We start from the raw sequence: 15,435 nt of genomic DNA on the forward strand, positions 1-15,435 counted from the left end.
CGTACCATGGCCAAGAATAGCGACTGCTCAGCATAAGAAAACAGCCAGTGTGTACCTAACAGTAACTTGACAAGGGATCGTCCCTGTATCATCTGGCCGACACGCCCTGGTGCGTAATGTTATATTCGAGGGGCAACCAAAAATGACCTGCTTTTTAATGTTTTGCGGATGGCCTTTGAAAAGCTCCCGCCATTTCGACTAGATGCGCCGAGATCGATTTTGCTGATCTCTCATCACCAAAGGATGTAACATTGCGTAAAGAAGAACCTCCCAGTACCAGAGCATGGAAAAGGCGACTGGAAAGCCAATCTCTGTTTGGTGGTATCTCATACCCCTCATCTTCTTGACTCCTTACAGTAGTGCCCGAGTCGTCCTGCAGTGAAGAGATCGTCGGTCTCAACGAGTATAGAATTAATACCGCAATGAGATAGTGAGTGGTTTTGGGTGGGTAGGTAGGTATTATTACATGGTACAGAATTTGCAAATCGACACGTCAGGTTATCACAGCAAAGGGTAACCTCGCTTGGGTTTATCGAACTGCTGATCCGCCGTTTTGTGCTTTTCGTTCATCAGCAACAACGGAGTCAAGTCGGGTCATCACAGACAAGGCAGAACTGGTCAAAAATTTGCTGTGTTGTCAAGTACTGGACTTGATCGAGCGGGGGATGCTGTGCTGCGACGTGGTCGCCCCCCTTTTCTCTCTCTCTCTCTCTCTCTCTCTCTCTCTCTCTCTCTCTCTCTCTCTCTCTCTCTCTCTTTGTTCCATGGTCGATAATATTGCCTGCCCTTTTGCGTTGCGGCGGCACGTTGGGCGGGCAAGCGGACAAGCGGACCAGTTAAGTTGACCGATTAATTTCATCAAGTACTGATTGAATGACTGTCTGACAGGCCCTTGAACGGATGAAGTGGTACTTTGTACCGGCAATGCAGTAAACAACTGGGTCGACCTACGAGGCGTTTGGTGGTGGTGGTCGTCAGGGTGGGTGGAATGTTCAGTCAGCTTCGCGATTTCGGCTGTACCAAATTGGGATGGGGCGATGGGAGGTGGCTCCCGACCCGGCGTGCAAAGCCGCCCCAGAAGGCTGTGGGTAATATGATCCTGGTCCCGAGAACCCAGCACAACCCTACTCGTGCTTCTGTCAGTATCTCCATACTACGTAAAGGGTGGGTGTGAACTTATAGTAGCTTTTCCGCCATTGTTGTGAACGTAGCGAGTCGAGCCGCCCAACCGAGCGAAGTATGGTAGCTTGTGTCAATACACCGACACCTCCTTCTCTGGATCTCATCAACCATAGTGACACCCCCCAACTTGTTGAGCTTGTCCCTGTCATTAATGGTTTTGAAATAAACCAGCCAGGCAGGCCTCAGGACTGGGCCGTCGGAGGTCAGTGCCACCACCTGCATCCATCTGCATCGCCTCGCATGGGTGGATGGATGTTGATGGGGGAAAATGTGATTGGTTGTAAACAGGGGCTAACCTCCACAAAACGAGCGTGGAAGTTTCCATTTCGCGGAGCTTTGAATAATGCTTACCGCTATAGTGAAAGACCACCTGCTCAAAATCTACTTTATGTACATCGGTGGGTTAAAATATGGATGTGTTTACCATGCGTTTGGTATAGACAAAACACCATTGTTGTATTGCACTGCGGAGCCACAGTTACCGCCTCATATACGGGGTTCTTACGTAGGTGGTCTAGCGAGAGGTATTAGCCGGTCTGTGGTCCATGAGGCAACAAATTGTGCAAACTTTAAGGAAATACCTACCGAACTGAATGAATATCATAATATAATAAGGAGCCCGCAAGGCAGGCCTGGGATTTTGCAAATGAAGGTACCCAGTTGGGAAACCGTCCGGTACACATTTTTTGATCGGGTCAATACGAGGAAACAATAATTTGATGAAGATGCCGTGTCTGACGATGATGGAACCTTTCACTCAGGACACCTGCTTAAACTGATGGCTGCGGGGTTAGGTCTGGTCTGCAAGAGCGCGTGCATGACAGGGTTGGCTCCTGTACAGTTGGATCCCGACCTTTTTTTTTTTTTTTTTTTTTTTTTTTTTTTCCTCAAATGACAAGGATTAGCTTCTTGACAAACACATGCCGAAAGGGGAGCTGAGCGCCGGTTTCTGTTTCGCGCGTTGGCCCACGCATTTAATTTGTGCCTCACCCCTCTTACGCTACCCAGCAGTTTGCTAGCAAAGCCAGTAGTAGCGCCGCACGTACCGAACACCCATGCCGTATCGATCCAAAGGCTCCAATGAAAACCCATAAAAATCAAAATACAAAAAAGAACTCCATCTCATCAATCAACCATCAACTTGAACCCCCACACCCCCAAGCAAACCCGTGCAACCTTTGCCTCACGACAAAGACACACAACCTGGCAAGCACTGACAGCAACAAGCAGCAGGCCGACTTTGAGAACCCGGTGAACACAAGGGTCTACGCATGGCGTGGAGAAAAAAAGGGATTGACCAGGTCAACCGGTTTGGTCTTTGGCTCATCGACCAAGATGGCTCACCAATCGCTGCAAATAGAGCCACCTCGCGCGTAACTTCGTTCCATAGTGCAGGGCGAGCGTGCAGATCAGCAAGAAAAGAAGGAAAAAGGCAAAAGACTCGCCGACACCCTTGGGCTAGAACAAGCAAGCCTCGATAAGGGTGTGTGAATGCATGCTGGTTATGTATCCGCATGCAAAAGAAAAAAAAGAAGCGAAAGTCATCAACCTTGACAAATTCACTACGGAGTAGGCTGCACATTCCATCTATCCTAGGTAGATCCCGTCCGTCCTTCCCCTGGTAAGCTGTACCGTGTACTGTAGGTTAGCACGCACAGAGAGACAAATTAGTTCCCTTTGACGGAGCCACCACCCCGCCTGACATAGTGCAAACTTCCACTCGGTACTCCTTAAAACCAGGTGTAATGAATGTGCAGGGCGGTATCCGTTTGTCCCCTACCTGTACGTATACAGCGCACTGACCCAGTCATAGCCTTGCTAGTCACTAGCGTCCGGCCTGGCTTTCCAAGTGCTTGCCTCCATGCTAACCTCCATTACTGTTAATTACCTTGCAAAGTAAGGTTGCAGACAAAAGTAAGGGAAGCCTGGACAGGTTCCTTTGACTGGGCCGTCGACATTCTTTGCCGATTTGGGTCAAGTTCCCTTGGTTCTGTACCACGATGAAGGAAGGCACAAGGCAGCCTGTCTCATTGCGGCGCTGAAAAAAAAAAAAAAAAAAAAACGACTTGCTGGGCCTCCGGTCATTTACCCAGACAGATCTTGGTAGCAGCACAAATGCTAGCGTTCTCATAGTGTTATCGTAACCGACCGACCCACACAACATCGGCCTGACCTGGCTGCAGCTCGGTGACTAGATACGCAATAGTAATAATAGTGCCGACGATGTGCCTTTTGCGCAAAATCTATCGTATCTTGGGAACTACGCAAAGTACTGCAGTACATACGGTACCGTAAAGCCAAGCCAAGCCGATTTTGAGGAAGATGGGGCCAATCAAAGCATCTCTCAACGCGATTCGTGTGGGGTTTTTCTTCTTTATTTCTCATGTTGTTTTCGAGCAAACGTGGTAATTACAACATGTCAAGTACTACTGTATCTGTAGGTAGTTCTGTACAGTGTGCACGGAATAAGGTGCCCAGAGATGAGCCTCGCCTCCCTTCACACTGCCCGCGCAGTATTACTGTGAAGGAACAATCGCTCTGCGGTGCCAGTGCTGCTTGCCTGGTGCAGGGAGTCAGGCAGTTGGGCAATCTTTTTTTTATGGAATTTTTGCTGCGCACCATCATCCTGTTTACCCACAAGTCCGAATGCATCCATGTCTTTCCCTGCTTGACACGCAGCCCAGCAACTGTGGAGATGGACTGGGATGGAGGGACTTGTTCTCCAGACCAGGACGACGGGCAAACACTGCCCTGCGCGTGGCCCCTGCCCCGGCAGCCCCCTTGGCTCCCCGTGTGCTAGCTTGGCTTGTCGAACCGCCCACGACGGTTTTAGGCCCATTTATCACACGCATCCACACAAACACAGCATGCACACGCACACACACACCTTGGCCCACACCTTCTTCTTCTTCTTCTTCTTCCCTTTTTTTGTCCTTGCTCTTACTAGGTTTAGCTTAGTTTATCAACCCCAGTCTGGTCTGATCTCCACCTGCCCTTCAGGCACCATCCGCACCCCGGTCAAAACGCTAGGTACGCTTCCATCTCCGAGCCTGCGGCTTGGAGACAAGGACAAAAAAAAATGCACTCTGCACTTTTTTGTCGGTCCACAACGCCACGCCACGGACGCAACTCAACTGGCTGGCGCGCACAGTACCTCTAGATTCGTACATGCCTGTCATTGCCCTGCCCTTTCCCAAGGCTAACAAAATACTTCGTTCTTGGGGGCATACAGGGCATGCCATGGCATCCCTGTCTATGCGCAGTATGACGCAGGAGAAACCCTCACTCTCCTTCTGGACCACGCACACTCCCTCCATATTGACAGACACACGCATGCATGCCATCCTTCCCGCCGCCCCGTTTTGACTTATTATATCCAGCTTTCGCGTGCCAACATGCCGCCCATGCTTATGTTTGTGGCCCTATGTACTAGCCCGAAACATATTTCGGCCCATACTACCAATCCCTAGTTGGGGCCCTGTCTTCTCGTGCCATTGATATACCGCCTGATGGCCACCCCTCAAGCTGAAGCTCCTCTCATCGATTTTCCATATCAACCCTTTGCACATCAACACTCGGCCACTTCTCGTTCAACGGTACTCTTCACTCACAGCCGTCAACATCCTCACATCCACCTCATTCACGTCAACCACAAACACCGCCACGATGCAGATGCACGCTTCCGCCCCGTACATGGGGCAGCAACTACCACTGGCTAGCCCAGGACCAGCCAGCACCGATGTCTATCTCGACGATATCTCGAGGCAAATAGGGCTGGCGCAGCTTCAGAACAGGCGTTACTCGCCAACGTCCAGCAGCCATGTGCTTCATGCCCACGGCGGAAGCCCCATGCGTATTACCAAGCCGACAAGCACTAGCAACAGCCCCAGGTCTGCAATGCAGGCAAGGAGAAGGACCATGGTGAACGACAACCTGATCGCCCAGAGGAATCAACTTCTATTGGAGCAGGCATGCCTGCCCACTTCAACCCAGAACGTCGTGCCTGACAACTTCATGAGGAGACCTTCGCGGCCAGTGAGCTGGCACCCATCTTCACAGCTTGGGCATATGTTGCCGCAACAGCAAATGCTTCCGGCGCAACAAACTCAGCACGCCCTGCCGCTCTCACAATATCCGTTCCCCGCATATAACGAGGCGGACTTCTCTACTCAGTACCAGCAATATCTTCCTCCTACCCCCGCCGTATACTCGGCATACAACTCACCCACTGGTCTCTCTCCGTTGGCCTTGCCATACTCGAACTTTCAGGCACCTCAGTACGCCATCAAGGACCTATGGACCACATCTGCCCCCATGAATCCCTCAATCAAGCCTGTGTCACCAGACTCGGAGTGCCCTGGGCTAGTTGAGTCTACGAGCGCCACCGAGCAATATGCTCCTGCCGCCGTGACTTCGCAAGGCGGCACATCTACCCAATGGAATTCCCTCATGCCGGGTGCCACCCCTCCCACGCCTGACTCTTACCCTGCGATTCCGGCAGCGCCAGAGCCCGTCATTCCAACAGATGAGAGCATCCCCTACCGTTCACTCGATGAGGAGGAGGATGACGGAGAGATTCTCGTGGGTATGGGTCTCTATGATCCGCCGGAGAAGGGTTTGGGCGACTACACCCTTAACACCTTCCGCTCATCGACCACTTCGCTCTTCGGTGGCTATGAGATCACTGAGCCCAAGGGCAAGGGCCTCAAGCTGGAGGAGACCTGGGTTCCTCCCCCGCAGGAAGAGGAGGATGAAGACGAGTCCAACAGTGACGATGACGCCGATGCCGAGGAGCAGGAGTGAACATATGAGGCACCACCCACATGCTTTTACATTTACTATTTTGAACTTTCTGTTGTACATATAACAAACTATACATGGCCGCTGCGATGCGAGCCTCGGTTGGGACTGGGTTTAAAAGGGATACCCGGAGTACACTGGCCAAAGGGAAAGGTTATTTGATTTTTTGGGATGATTGGACCACGGATTATGATACCCCTAGATAGCAGCGAAAGCAAGATCAAGTTTTTTCTTCACTTTACAAACTTTTTCCCTTTTTCCACTTGACCCAAATCCGTCGGTTGAATGGGGCTTTTGATCTCTGCCAAGATGATCCAGTAATATGATGTTGGACCATTTTACGGATCTTGTAAGGTAATACTACATAGTTGATATTCCCCAGCAGTGAGACTTCATCTGGACAATTCTTTGTCCGGACAGGGAATATGCCGGTGCACTGGGGAACACGTACGTAGTAGCATTCTGAATCGCAAGCGGGTACAGGCAGGAGAGAAGAAAAAAGTTATAAAAAATCAAACAATCACACGAGCCACAAGGGAGAAGTGGATAAACGTTTCCGTGGTAGTGATAGGTAGTTTAGAATGCAAAGTGCTCGTCACTTCCAAGCTCTCTCTCTCTCTCTCTGTCTCTCTGTCTCTCTCCTGTTCCACTCTCTGTCGCCCCGGCAGAGTTCCATAAACCGTACCAATTTAGCAAAAACCCTGAACCAACGGATGGGTCGAGAAAAAAGAAAAAAGAAAAAAAAAAAAAAGAAGGGGGCTAACCTTGCAATCAACCCATCTGTAAACAAGACAAACGTTGAGACCATATCGAAAAAAAAAGGCAAAAGAAAAATGAAAGGAGAATAAGCACGGGCCACGGCACGAGCATTAATCCACGATCTGTGTGATGCCAAAAAGAGGTGAAAGGAGGGGTGGGGGCGTGGTGATGGTGGAGAGGAAGATGAGAAGGAAAGGGGTGTGCAAGGAAGACGTCAAAGAGAGACCCCCTACTCCCCCCTTCGATGGGGATCTTGCTACTGCGCACATCAGGCAGAGTGAGGGACACACACTGAGAGAGTCTTGCGCCAAGACCATAATTTTCCTGCTGCTTCTTCCAATCCGTCGTCATGGGTCGAGCGATGGCTGGGGACTGACTGGGGTGGGGGAGGACTGCTCCCCTACTGACCAGGGGTCGGGGGGTCAGGACACACAAAGGACAGGGACCGGTCGATAGGCAAGCGAGCAAACAAGGGGAGGGGGCCACAAAAGAGATGGTTCGGGGGTGGTTTTGGGTGTGAACAATCAACAAACACAGACGGAAATATGGGCGTGTGCATAAGCTTTTCGGTGGGACACTCGCAGAAAGAATGGACGAAAGAAGAAGAAAAGTGACACCCCAAGCGCTTTCTCCGGCCGGGGTTGCAGAGCCGCGCCATCGAAGATCCCATCCCTTCTTTTTTTTTTTTTTTTTTTTTTTTTTCGGTATGCTTCAAGAGTGGTGCCAGTACGCGGTAATAACTCCGCACCCCTTTGCTTAAACCATCCAATTGTCTCACTCCACTCATTTGGTTTGCTTTGCCTTGTCTGCTAAAGCCAAGTGTTTTTGCTCCTTTTACCCAGGTACATTCCTTGTAAGTGTTGCGAGCAAGCTTCTTGGTTCGGGTTTTGATAATATACTTCTTTTAAATGAATAAAAGAGGGCATCGGCCACTTACCCAAAAATATCGGCGGGCCGTGCTTCGCCAAAAAAAGACATGGGCTCGATTACCCACCATCCAGGTTTTTTTTTTCCTTCCTTTTTTTGTTTATTTCCTCTATATTCCAACACAAAGTAATAATACCGCGTATTGCGGGACCCTTTTGCAGTGGTCTCGCCCTGCTTGGAAATTTTCCCCCTTACGAATTGTCAGGGACCTGCACAGGGAGAGAACCTCAACCTGCGCACTAAGTACTACGGTAAGTCTAGTCCTAACACACTGAGAAGACAACAGTGCGAGCGGTATCTGAACAGCAGAAATCTAGAACCGGCACAACCTGTAACGAAGTAGCGTTCTTGCTTCCGGATGGGCCGACGACAACCTTACAACATGCAATAATAGTCACAAAAACCAAGTCGCTCGCTCCTCCATTTGTACCAAGGAAATCTCTGCATGTCCACACCTCCACCGAAAAGGACGGACGGTACGAAGTAAAGCTGCTGTGGTACCTACTTTCTCTCAAAGTCTGGGCAGCCCACTAATCAACCCTCCTTCCCCCTTAAACTATACGTGGTAATAGTAACGTACCGACTGCGTAACACTCCAACCAAGACCGCCCCCGAGTCAAGCGCTCGTGGGATTTTGGGAGGGGAGGGGTGGTACGTACCTGCCTGTGGGTGGTGCATGGTACTTTTGGTACCCGGACACAAAACCGTTTGCCCCGCCCAGAATGCAGTCAGCAACTCAAAAGGCAATCATTATCAATTCCCATCCTTGACCTAATGCGGTTAATGCTCTAATCAAGGACGATCCAACTTGCGCAGTATTGTGATCATTCCTGCTGGGACGCACTTGGTGCTACTTCGTACGTCGTACAGTAGCCAACCCTGGACAGAAAGAAAAAGAAAAAAAAAAGGGAGCCCACACCCCTCCCTGGGTCAAATTTGTTGTCGCTCTTTTTTTTCTCCCCACATTCACCACATGGACCAAGGAAAAAATAGACGACGCGAGAGAGGGTTAGATCTTTTTCATTCAACCTGAACCAGGGCGGAGCCAAAAAGTGCATTTTACAAAGTACGAAAACGCCATGGACGGTTCGCAAACCGCTTTCAATCTGCCTTACCTGGCGATGTGACATGGGGACCTGTCGAGGGGCCAAAGGAAAACATGGATAGTCAAGTCGGGTTCCTGCGACTGGTGGCGGAGATGAGCCCTCGTTGCAGACGAGGCCTCCGTCTCCGTTCCAATGAATGGTCATAGAGTGCATAGACAAGGCCTTTTGATTGCCCTGCTTTGCCGCTTTTTGCTACGAAGTAATTAGCTGGCACATGCAAAGGACAGGTTTTGCTTCTGTGGCGATATTGGCGGCAGGCAACCGTACGGCAAGGGACTTGTGTACAAGATGGCAGCCTCCCTTTTGCTTCTTCTTTTGTGCTTTGGTCGCTATCCTTGGCATGTCGGGAATTACCAGATAAATGCATACCTAAGGGTTCTGAAGGTAGGAGCCGATGGCTTGTGATCACAGGCCCCAGGCGCCAGCCATTTGCACAGACTCGCGTGGTTGTAGTGTAATCTTTTTTTGTGCTTGTTTTTACTTCTGCTGAAGTGCAGATGCACTAAATTAAGGCAGACATGCTGTCGGTTTCCGATTGATGCCTACTGGCCTGCATCCGAGAGGAATTGGACGCGATAGGTCTGATCTAAAGGTGCTCGCCTGGCCCCCGAACGATCGAAGAGGGATCAGGGCTCGACGATGGTGTGTTGTGAAGTTGTGAACTGTGAACGCCTGCCTCATGTTGGGAGCTATTGCGCGAGCAGGTTTTTGCCAGCGCTGGTGAGGAATATCTGTGCAGTGACATAAAACAAGTACGGAGTAGGTACCTAGTGTTATTGTTGTTTATCTATTTATTTTTTGTCTTAGATCTGTTATCGGAAGTTAACCAGATATGAGTTAATCTGGTATTTGATGGGGATTGAAAATGAACGGGCGGTGGCAGCATCGACAAAGAGAAGAAGAAAAAAACACTTTGCGCATAGCAGCCATCACACCGGCCAACAATCAAATTCACTTGCCATCTCAAAAATCAACCAACCACGCAACGCCAATATCCGCGGAAAATATACGTAATGCATTGAGGACTTCTTTTTATCTTATTTTACAATTACCGTATTGGAGGAAATAGAGACAAAGCAAAAAAGACAACAGTCTAGGAACATGGTGCAATACGTCTTCACGCCGTGGAAGGACCGGGGCGAACTCCTCCAGGTTCGCCGACAATTTTTCCCCCAGCAAGTCGCGCAGCACGCGCCCACAGTCGCCTCGGGGAATGGTGCTGTCGCTGCCGCCGGGACCGCCGCCTCGTCCAGCTTCAGCTCCAGTTCCATCGTCAGCTCCAGCAGCAGTAGCAGGGCGGACAAAAAGAGCGCCGTGTCTCGCGTGTCCATGTGGATGCAGCGCGGTGGCTGCCCACACATGGTCGAGTCCACGGCCCTCTTGATCGCCGCCATGATCGCAGACGAGGAGTCGATGCTACTGCCGACTGGCAAGAGCGCCACCGATTCCAACTCTTCGTATGCCGTGCGCGCCTCCTACTCGGCCGCATTCAGTCGGTGCGTTGCCATGTTAGATGTGTTTTTTGTCTTTGTTCTTTTTCTTGCACTTAGACACACGCACCCCCCCCCCCCCCCCCCTACCCTCATTCACCCTTTTTTATTTCACCTGGGGCTAGTAGCTTTTTTTTTTTTTTTCGTTCGCCATTGTTGTCTTGTGGCGGGTTGGTTTATTCTTCTGGACCCCTCAGCTTGCTTTCTCCCTACTTACACACATTGCATTAACCACTCATCTCCTTCGGCGTATGTGTTCTTTTGAAGATGACGCCCCAGGCCACAGGCTCGGGCTCAGGGTCTTCAAGCTAGACCTTTAGCTTTGGCCCTCCGGAGACGAACCCGCAAGCCTTCGATTTGCCCAACCCTTTTCTTTCCCTAGCCCCGATTCACTTTGCATGTTGGTTTCTTTTTTTCGGTCTCCTTCCTCTAGTTGGAGGACCCGAGACCCAAGAAAAGAGAGAACTACTAAAGACTAACCAAAGCTTCACACTATTCCTTGCGAAACATTTTGTTGGTTCCTTGTTTTTAGCTTCGTAACAGGGCTTCTTGACAGCCACCAGGACAAGGCACACAAGATGAGCATGTACTCGGTGGCCAAGACCATTGGGCTACCAGCGACTTTCGTCGAGCTGCGGCACCAGGCCACGCATGAACAGCTGCCCTCGCTCACCAGGCTACGTGCCGGCGCCCAGGCCGGTCTGGTTTGGATCTGGGACTACTACTGGAAGCAGCTTTCGGCCGCGGAAGAGGACGAAGACCAAGTCCCGGTAGTGGCCGGCCGTAGTGCTGCTGCACCACACGTAGAGGAAGTACCGCAGGTGGTCGCATCTGCGTGCAGAGATGCGCTGCGGCGGTATCTGGATGTGGGCAAGGAGGATCTGCCGACTATTGCCAGGTTTGTCCGAAGATGGGGAAGTTCGAGGGTCCTCAGCGTTCTGGACGCGATTGGTGACGAGGCGGGGTCGGCTCAACCGATGGATAACAGATTGGTCTTGGGGACTCTGAAGCTGGCTAGGCAGGTCACCGAGATGGAACAGGCACGAGACAATGACGGCAGTGTAGATTTCGTCGGGGATGGAGGGGCGCCGAGGTCTGATCTTGGCCAGGTTCCAATAGAGGTACAAGGCGTCACCTCCGATGCCATGGTCACGGAATCTCAAGATTCTAAGCAGGCGGGTGGTGGCTGGACTCGCCTTAGGGGCTCGTGGCGGCAAAAGCCGATAGGGGTTGTTTAGCTGGAGGAAGGGATTGCGCTGTCTTCAACCTATTTCTGATGCTAATAGTACCCCTACAGCAGACTAGGCTCTTGTCTAGTCTGGTTAGGACGAGAATTGAGACTACCGGTACTCCACTCAGCTGTACGCTTGCCTACAGCATTGCCTAGAGAGGCAATCCTCCGCAAGATTGCTACGACTAGACGGTTAAGCTATAACTACTATGTACCTATGGCACTGTAGATTATGACGTTGCATCATCGTGAACGTTCGCACGAATGTACAGTGCCTCTGCACCGTCTCAGATTAGTACGATACTGTACCCGCTCCAAACCTTGGGCTCCCCACCTTCAATCATCGTCGCGATGACCAACGTCACTTGGCAGGCTCAAAGGTCGGAGGCATCTCCTATTTTTAAACCTCCATTCTCCTAACTTTTTTGACTTGTTTCGAGTCCTATCCAATCCGCTGATAAATTTCAGCGTATTTTTGTCGGTCTACTTCGTTACACATTATGAACTTTGTGCGACTGGGCAGACCGCTTCTCGGGATTAAATCAAAAGCATTCACACCAAGTGTTAGTTTTGGATACACGCCCACACTTCCACGGCCACTGGGCACCTGACTCGGGGCCAAAGGGGAGGGGAACGCTACGCAATAAGCTTGACGATCTGGAGGCGCGCTTGAGCTAGTGCTAACCACAAGGACCTTGACCCTGTTACAATACAGTTCTCGTTCACTCCTCGACGCACCATGCAGGTCAAGTCTATTCCCATGTGTAAGCCCGTACCATCCGAGTGACAGGCACTGCAGGGTCTTGCGGTAGATGAATGCTGTTGCTGTATAGTCGTGGCTGACTTTTTGAACCGAACCGGCTATATAGGGGTAGGTAGTAGTGACAACTACGCCTACCTGGTCATTGACGACAAGACCAAGGACGCTGTCATCATAGATCCGGCTAATCCGGAAGAGTAAGCTGCCGTCCTAGTCTCTGGTTCGAACATGCACCTGTGGTGGTGTATCATCTTGGGACATCGTGCATGCTATGCAAGTGATCATGTTTACTGACCTGGGCTGAAGGGCCGCTCCTCCCATCAAGAAAGCCATCGAGTCCGGCGAAATCAACTTGAAGGCCATTGTGAACACCCACCAGTAAGGATACGATACTCTTGTTGATCGGCTTCGACTTGAGGTCCAGCCTTCACTAACCCTCTTTTCCATCTTAGCCATTGGGATCATTCTGGAGGCAACAAAAAATTTGTTAGTTACCCGAGCGTGACATTTACAATTGTTTCGAGTTTCCGTATAACTCGCCACTAACATAACATAATCCACCCTAAAAAAAAAAAAAAAAAACAGCGCGATGCACTGGAGCTTCCAGACCTGCCGATAATTGGCGGTAAAAACTGCGAGGCCGTCACCACGACGCCCGCGAACGGCGAGGGCTTCCCTTTTGGTAGCATCCAGGTCAAGGGCCTCTACACGCCCTGCCACACGCAGGACAGTATTTGCTGGTTTATGCAGGATGGAGATGACAAGGTCGTCTTTACGGGCGACACTCTCTTTCATGGAGGTAGGCTGACACGGGTGGGAGAGTGCCGTTTTTATAATCGTGGCCGTATATGCTAACGGAAGTGTGGTGCGGTCTAGGTTGCGGCAGGTTCTTTGAGGGTACCCCGGAGGAGATGAACACTGCTCTGAACAAGACCTTGGCTGCCTTGCCTGATGATACTCGTGTCTTTGTAAGTCATCTAGGCCCTTCGCACCTATATATCTTCCTTACTAACTCGTCATGATATCATAGCCCGGACACGAATACACCAAGTCCAACGTCAAGTTTGGCATCTCGGTCTTGCAAAGCGAGCCTGTTCAGAAGCTGCAAGAGTTTGCCGAGAGCAACAAAGAGACTCAGGGCCAATTCACAATTGGCGACGAGAAGGTATGTGTTATGAGCCTTTTGTTCATGCCCCTCATAAACCTGGAGAACATCAACGCCTGACTCCTCTTGACTCAGAAACACAACGTTTTCATGCGGATGGATGATCCAGTCATCCAAAAGGCGACTGGCGAGACGGACCCGGTCAAGGTTATGGGCAAGCTGCGTGAGATGAAGAACAACTTCAAATGACTAGATGGAGGTAAGGCGGCTCTGTGAGCTTTGAGCGCCGTGTACCCAAGCCACCTGCTTCTCATGCAACAGGGCCAAACTCCCATGAAAAACAAGACAGCTCCCTCAAGGAGAAGCAACCTGACTATATCGCACGCAGGTACTGATCACAAGAGGCTGCATATAGCTTATATTGTCCAGTATCATTTGTTCTCTACATACCTGCAATTATGGGATGTCTCCGCTATACCACTGACTGCCAGTTCTCTGGAAGAGAGCAGGCAAATAAAGTGATACAGCGGAAGGACCCGAACGTATCAGGTCCCCTATGTTCATCTTGCTTCACTGTCCACACTTGCTCATCCTGGGGTTTTGAGGCGACGGCAAGCTCTAGCTAATTTTGAAGCTACTCCACCAAGTAGAAGGCTGAGGGGACAGACACTCCTTGAACCACTGCTCAAAAAGGCTCCGTTGTCTCGCCAGAGTCCAACCCGGCTTTATGAGTATATAAAGCCGGAAAATTGATGCTGGACTCTCTTACATGCCTTTGAAAATCGGCAGAGGTAATGTCGACGAAGACATTTCTAGGTTGCGAAGCCTTTTTGGATGTGTTGGTGTTGGTGTTCGTGTGAGAGATGAGAGGAAATTACCGGTGAAATTTTCTTGGAGATTTTGTAGTGGTGCTTGAGAAATCTCCACTTGGACAGTGTCCCAAGCCCACACAAGAGCCAGAATAATTACTGTGTGGCAGGCCCGTTCTCAGCCCCACCTCCAGCTGGTTGCGTCAATGTCAATTGGGATTTGGGGGAATGTGAATGGCCGACTTTGCGACCAACTTCGTCCAGTCTTTGTCGCGCTTTCTCGTCGGCAAACTCACAAAGTACCGATCTAGGTAGTTATGTGATTAAGCCGGGCAAAGGCGCCTGCTCGACCCTCCGCGAGGCACAACCTTCGCCCTGTCGGACTCGAAAAGCGACTCACTCCAAAACAACCAAGACATCGTCACAAGAAGCAACCATGGTAAGATCTTCCTGATTGTTCGTTTGGAGCAATCAATCAATACTGACACACTTCTGCAGCCAGCCAAGCGCAAAGCTCCATCCGGCGCCAGCGCGGGCGCATCCAAGCCCGCGCCCAAGAAGCGACAGTCCAAGCTAGCCAAGGAGAACAACATCACGGCCGAGGAGGAGGCGGAGATCAAGGAAGCCTTTAGCCTGTTTTCCGAGCCCATGGAGGGTGAGAAGGAGGGCGTCATCCCGATAGACGATGTGCGACGCGCCATGATGTGAGTATCTGGAAGGAAACCCTATATGACGGGTAATCTCTGATCTATGGCTCTTTCTAATCACCCTCGCAGAGCGCTTGACATCCCACCCAAAGACGCAGCCGAGCAGGCCGAGTTCGTATCGATCCTGGACCCGGATGACGAAGGGTTCGCGCAGTACCCGTCCTTTGTGGCCATCTGCGCGCTCAAGATGCACGCGCGGCACCGGACATCGGACGCGCACGTGCGGCAGGTCGACGACGCGTTTGCGCTCTTCACGACGACGAGGCGAAATGACAACGACGACAGCAACCTCAGCCTACTCGGGAACGGCGATTCTGTCATCACCATGGCGCACCTCCGGCGCGTGGCGTCCATGCTCAACGACGACGAGGTCGACGACGACCTGCTCAGAGACATGATACTCGAGGCCAACGGAGGCGCCGGCGTCGGCAGGGGCGTCAACAGGCATGAGTTCGAGGCCGTCATGCGTCGGGCTGGCGTGTGGAGGTGAGGTGTGGAAAAGGGGGAAAGACGAATGTGGACCGAAGCCAGCATACCAACAACAGGCCGAGAGAAGAGC

The 15,435-nt window shown here is 51.1% G+C and overlaps 6 protein-coding genes across 6 annotated transcripts; 5 read left to right on the plus strand and 1 right to left on the minus strand.

The window, feature by feature from the left end:
• The first annotated feature begins 136 nt into the window (after positions 1 to 136).
• On the plus strand, positions 137 to 1,313 carry MGG_15828 (uncharacterized protein). Its single transcript, XM_003715068.1, has one exon. The coding sequence runs from the start codon at positions 989 to 991 to the stop codon at positions 1,172 to 1,174; it is 186 nt and encodes a 61-aa protein (XP_003715116.1). The 5' UTR covers positions 137 to 988; the 3' UTR covers positions 1,175 to 1,313.
• A 2,366-nt stretch (positions 1,314 to 3,679) lies between these two features.
• Positions 3,680 to 4,499, minus strand: MGG_15829 (uncharacterized protein; the record flags this gene model as incomplete). The annotated part of the gene is made up of 3 exons (XM_003715069.1): positions 3,680 to 3,742; positions 4,070 to 4,125; positions 4,268 to 4,499. 3 exons carry the CDS (start codon positions 4,497 to 4,499, stop codon positions 3,680 to 3,682), a joined length of 351 nt encoding a protein of 116 aa, XP_003715117.1.
• Positions 4,500 to 4,551: 52 nt separating this feature from the next.
• On the plus strand, positions 4,552 to 6,261 carry MGG_08152 (uncharacterized protein). The gene has a single exon (XM_003715070.1). It carries the CDS (start codon positions 4,849 to 4,851, stop codon positions 5,983 to 5,985), a length of 1,137 nt encoding a protein of 378 aa, XP_003715118.1. The 5' UTR covers positions 4,552 to 4,848; the 3' UTR covers positions 5,986 to 6,261.
• A 3,404-nt stretch (positions 6,262 to 9,665) lies between these two features.
• On the plus strand, positions 9,666 to 11,776 carry MGG_15062 (uncharacterized protein). Its single transcript, XM_003715071.1, has 2 exons — positions 9,666 to 10,270; positions 10,797 to 11,776. Exons 1-2 carry the CDS (start codon positions 9,876 to 9,878, stop codon positions 11,500 to 11,502), a joined length of 1,101 nt encoding a protein of 366 aa, XP_003715119.1. The 5' UTR covers positions 9,666 to 9,875; the 3' UTR covers positions 11,503 to 11,776.
• Positions 11,777 to 11,852: 76 nt separating this feature from the next.
• On the plus strand, positions 11,853 to 13,913 carry MGG_12300 (hydroxyacylglutathione hydrolase). The gene is made up of 9 exons (XM_003715072.1): positions 11,853 to 12,058; positions 12,211 to 12,259; positions 12,365 to 12,452; positions 12,562 to 12,633; positions 12,708 to 12,741; positions 12,841 to 13,054; positions 13,132 to 13,223; positions 13,286 to 13,420; positions 13,496 to 13,913. Exons 1-9 carry the CDS (start codon positions 11,996 to 11,998, stop codon positions 13,607 to 13,609), a joined length of 861 nt encoding a protein of 286 aa, XP_003715120.1. The 5' UTR covers positions 11,853 to 11,995; the 3' UTR covers positions 13,610 to 13,913.
• Positions 13,914 to 14,403: 490 nt separating this feature from the next.
• On the plus strand, positions 14,404 to 15,366 carry MGG_08154 (uncharacterized protein; the record flags this gene model as incomplete). The annotated part of the gene is made up of 3 exons (XM_003715073.1): positions 14,404 to 14,451; positions 14,668 to 14,873; positions 14,946 to 15,366. The coding sequence occupies 3 exons, from the start codon at positions 14,404 to 14,406 to the stop codon at positions 15,364 to 15,366; spliced, it is 675 nt and encodes a 224-aa protein (XP_003715121.1).
• Between the last annotated feature and the right edge of the window lie 69 nt (positions 15,367 to 15,435).

The sequence above is a fragment of the Pyricularia oryzae genome, chromosome 2, assembly GCF_000002495.2.
Source record: "Pyricularia oryzae 70-15 chromosome 2, whole genome shotgun sequence".
Lineage (NCBI taxonomy): Eukaryota > Fungi > Ascomycota > Sordariomycetes > Magnaporthales > Pyriculariaceae > Pyricularia > Pyricularia oryzae.

Bases quoted from the DNA above. Each gene is read 5' to 3' on its own strand.
- MGG_15062 (XM_003715071.1), top strand. From the start codon at position 9,876: ATGGTGCAATACGTCTTCACGCCGTGGAAGGACCGGGGCGAACTCCTC. The intron at 10,271-10,796 runs GTGCGTTGCCAT...CCTTGTTTTTAG, and splicing joins TACTCGGCCGCATTCAGTCG to CTTCGTAACAGGGCTTCTTG.
- MGG_08152 (XM_003715070.1), top strand. From the start codon at position 4,849: ATGCAGATGCACGCTTCCGCCCCGTACATGGGGCAGCAACTACCACTG.
- MGG_15828 (XM_003715068.1), top strand. From the start codon at position 989: ATGTTCAGTCAGCTTCGCGATTTCGGCTGTACCAAATTGGGATGGGGC.
- MGG_12300 (XM_003715072.1), top strand. From the start codon at position 11,996: ATGAACTTTGTGCGACTGGGCAGACCGCTTCTCGGGATTAAATCAAAA. The intron at 12,059-12,210 runs GTTAGTTTTGGA...GTTACAATACAG, and splicing joins CAAAAGCATTCACACCAAGT to TTCTCGTTCACTCCTCGACG. The intron at 12,634-12,707 runs GTAAGGATACGA...TTTCCATCTTAG, and splicing joins GCCATTGTGAACACCCACCA to CCATTGGGATCATTCTGGAG.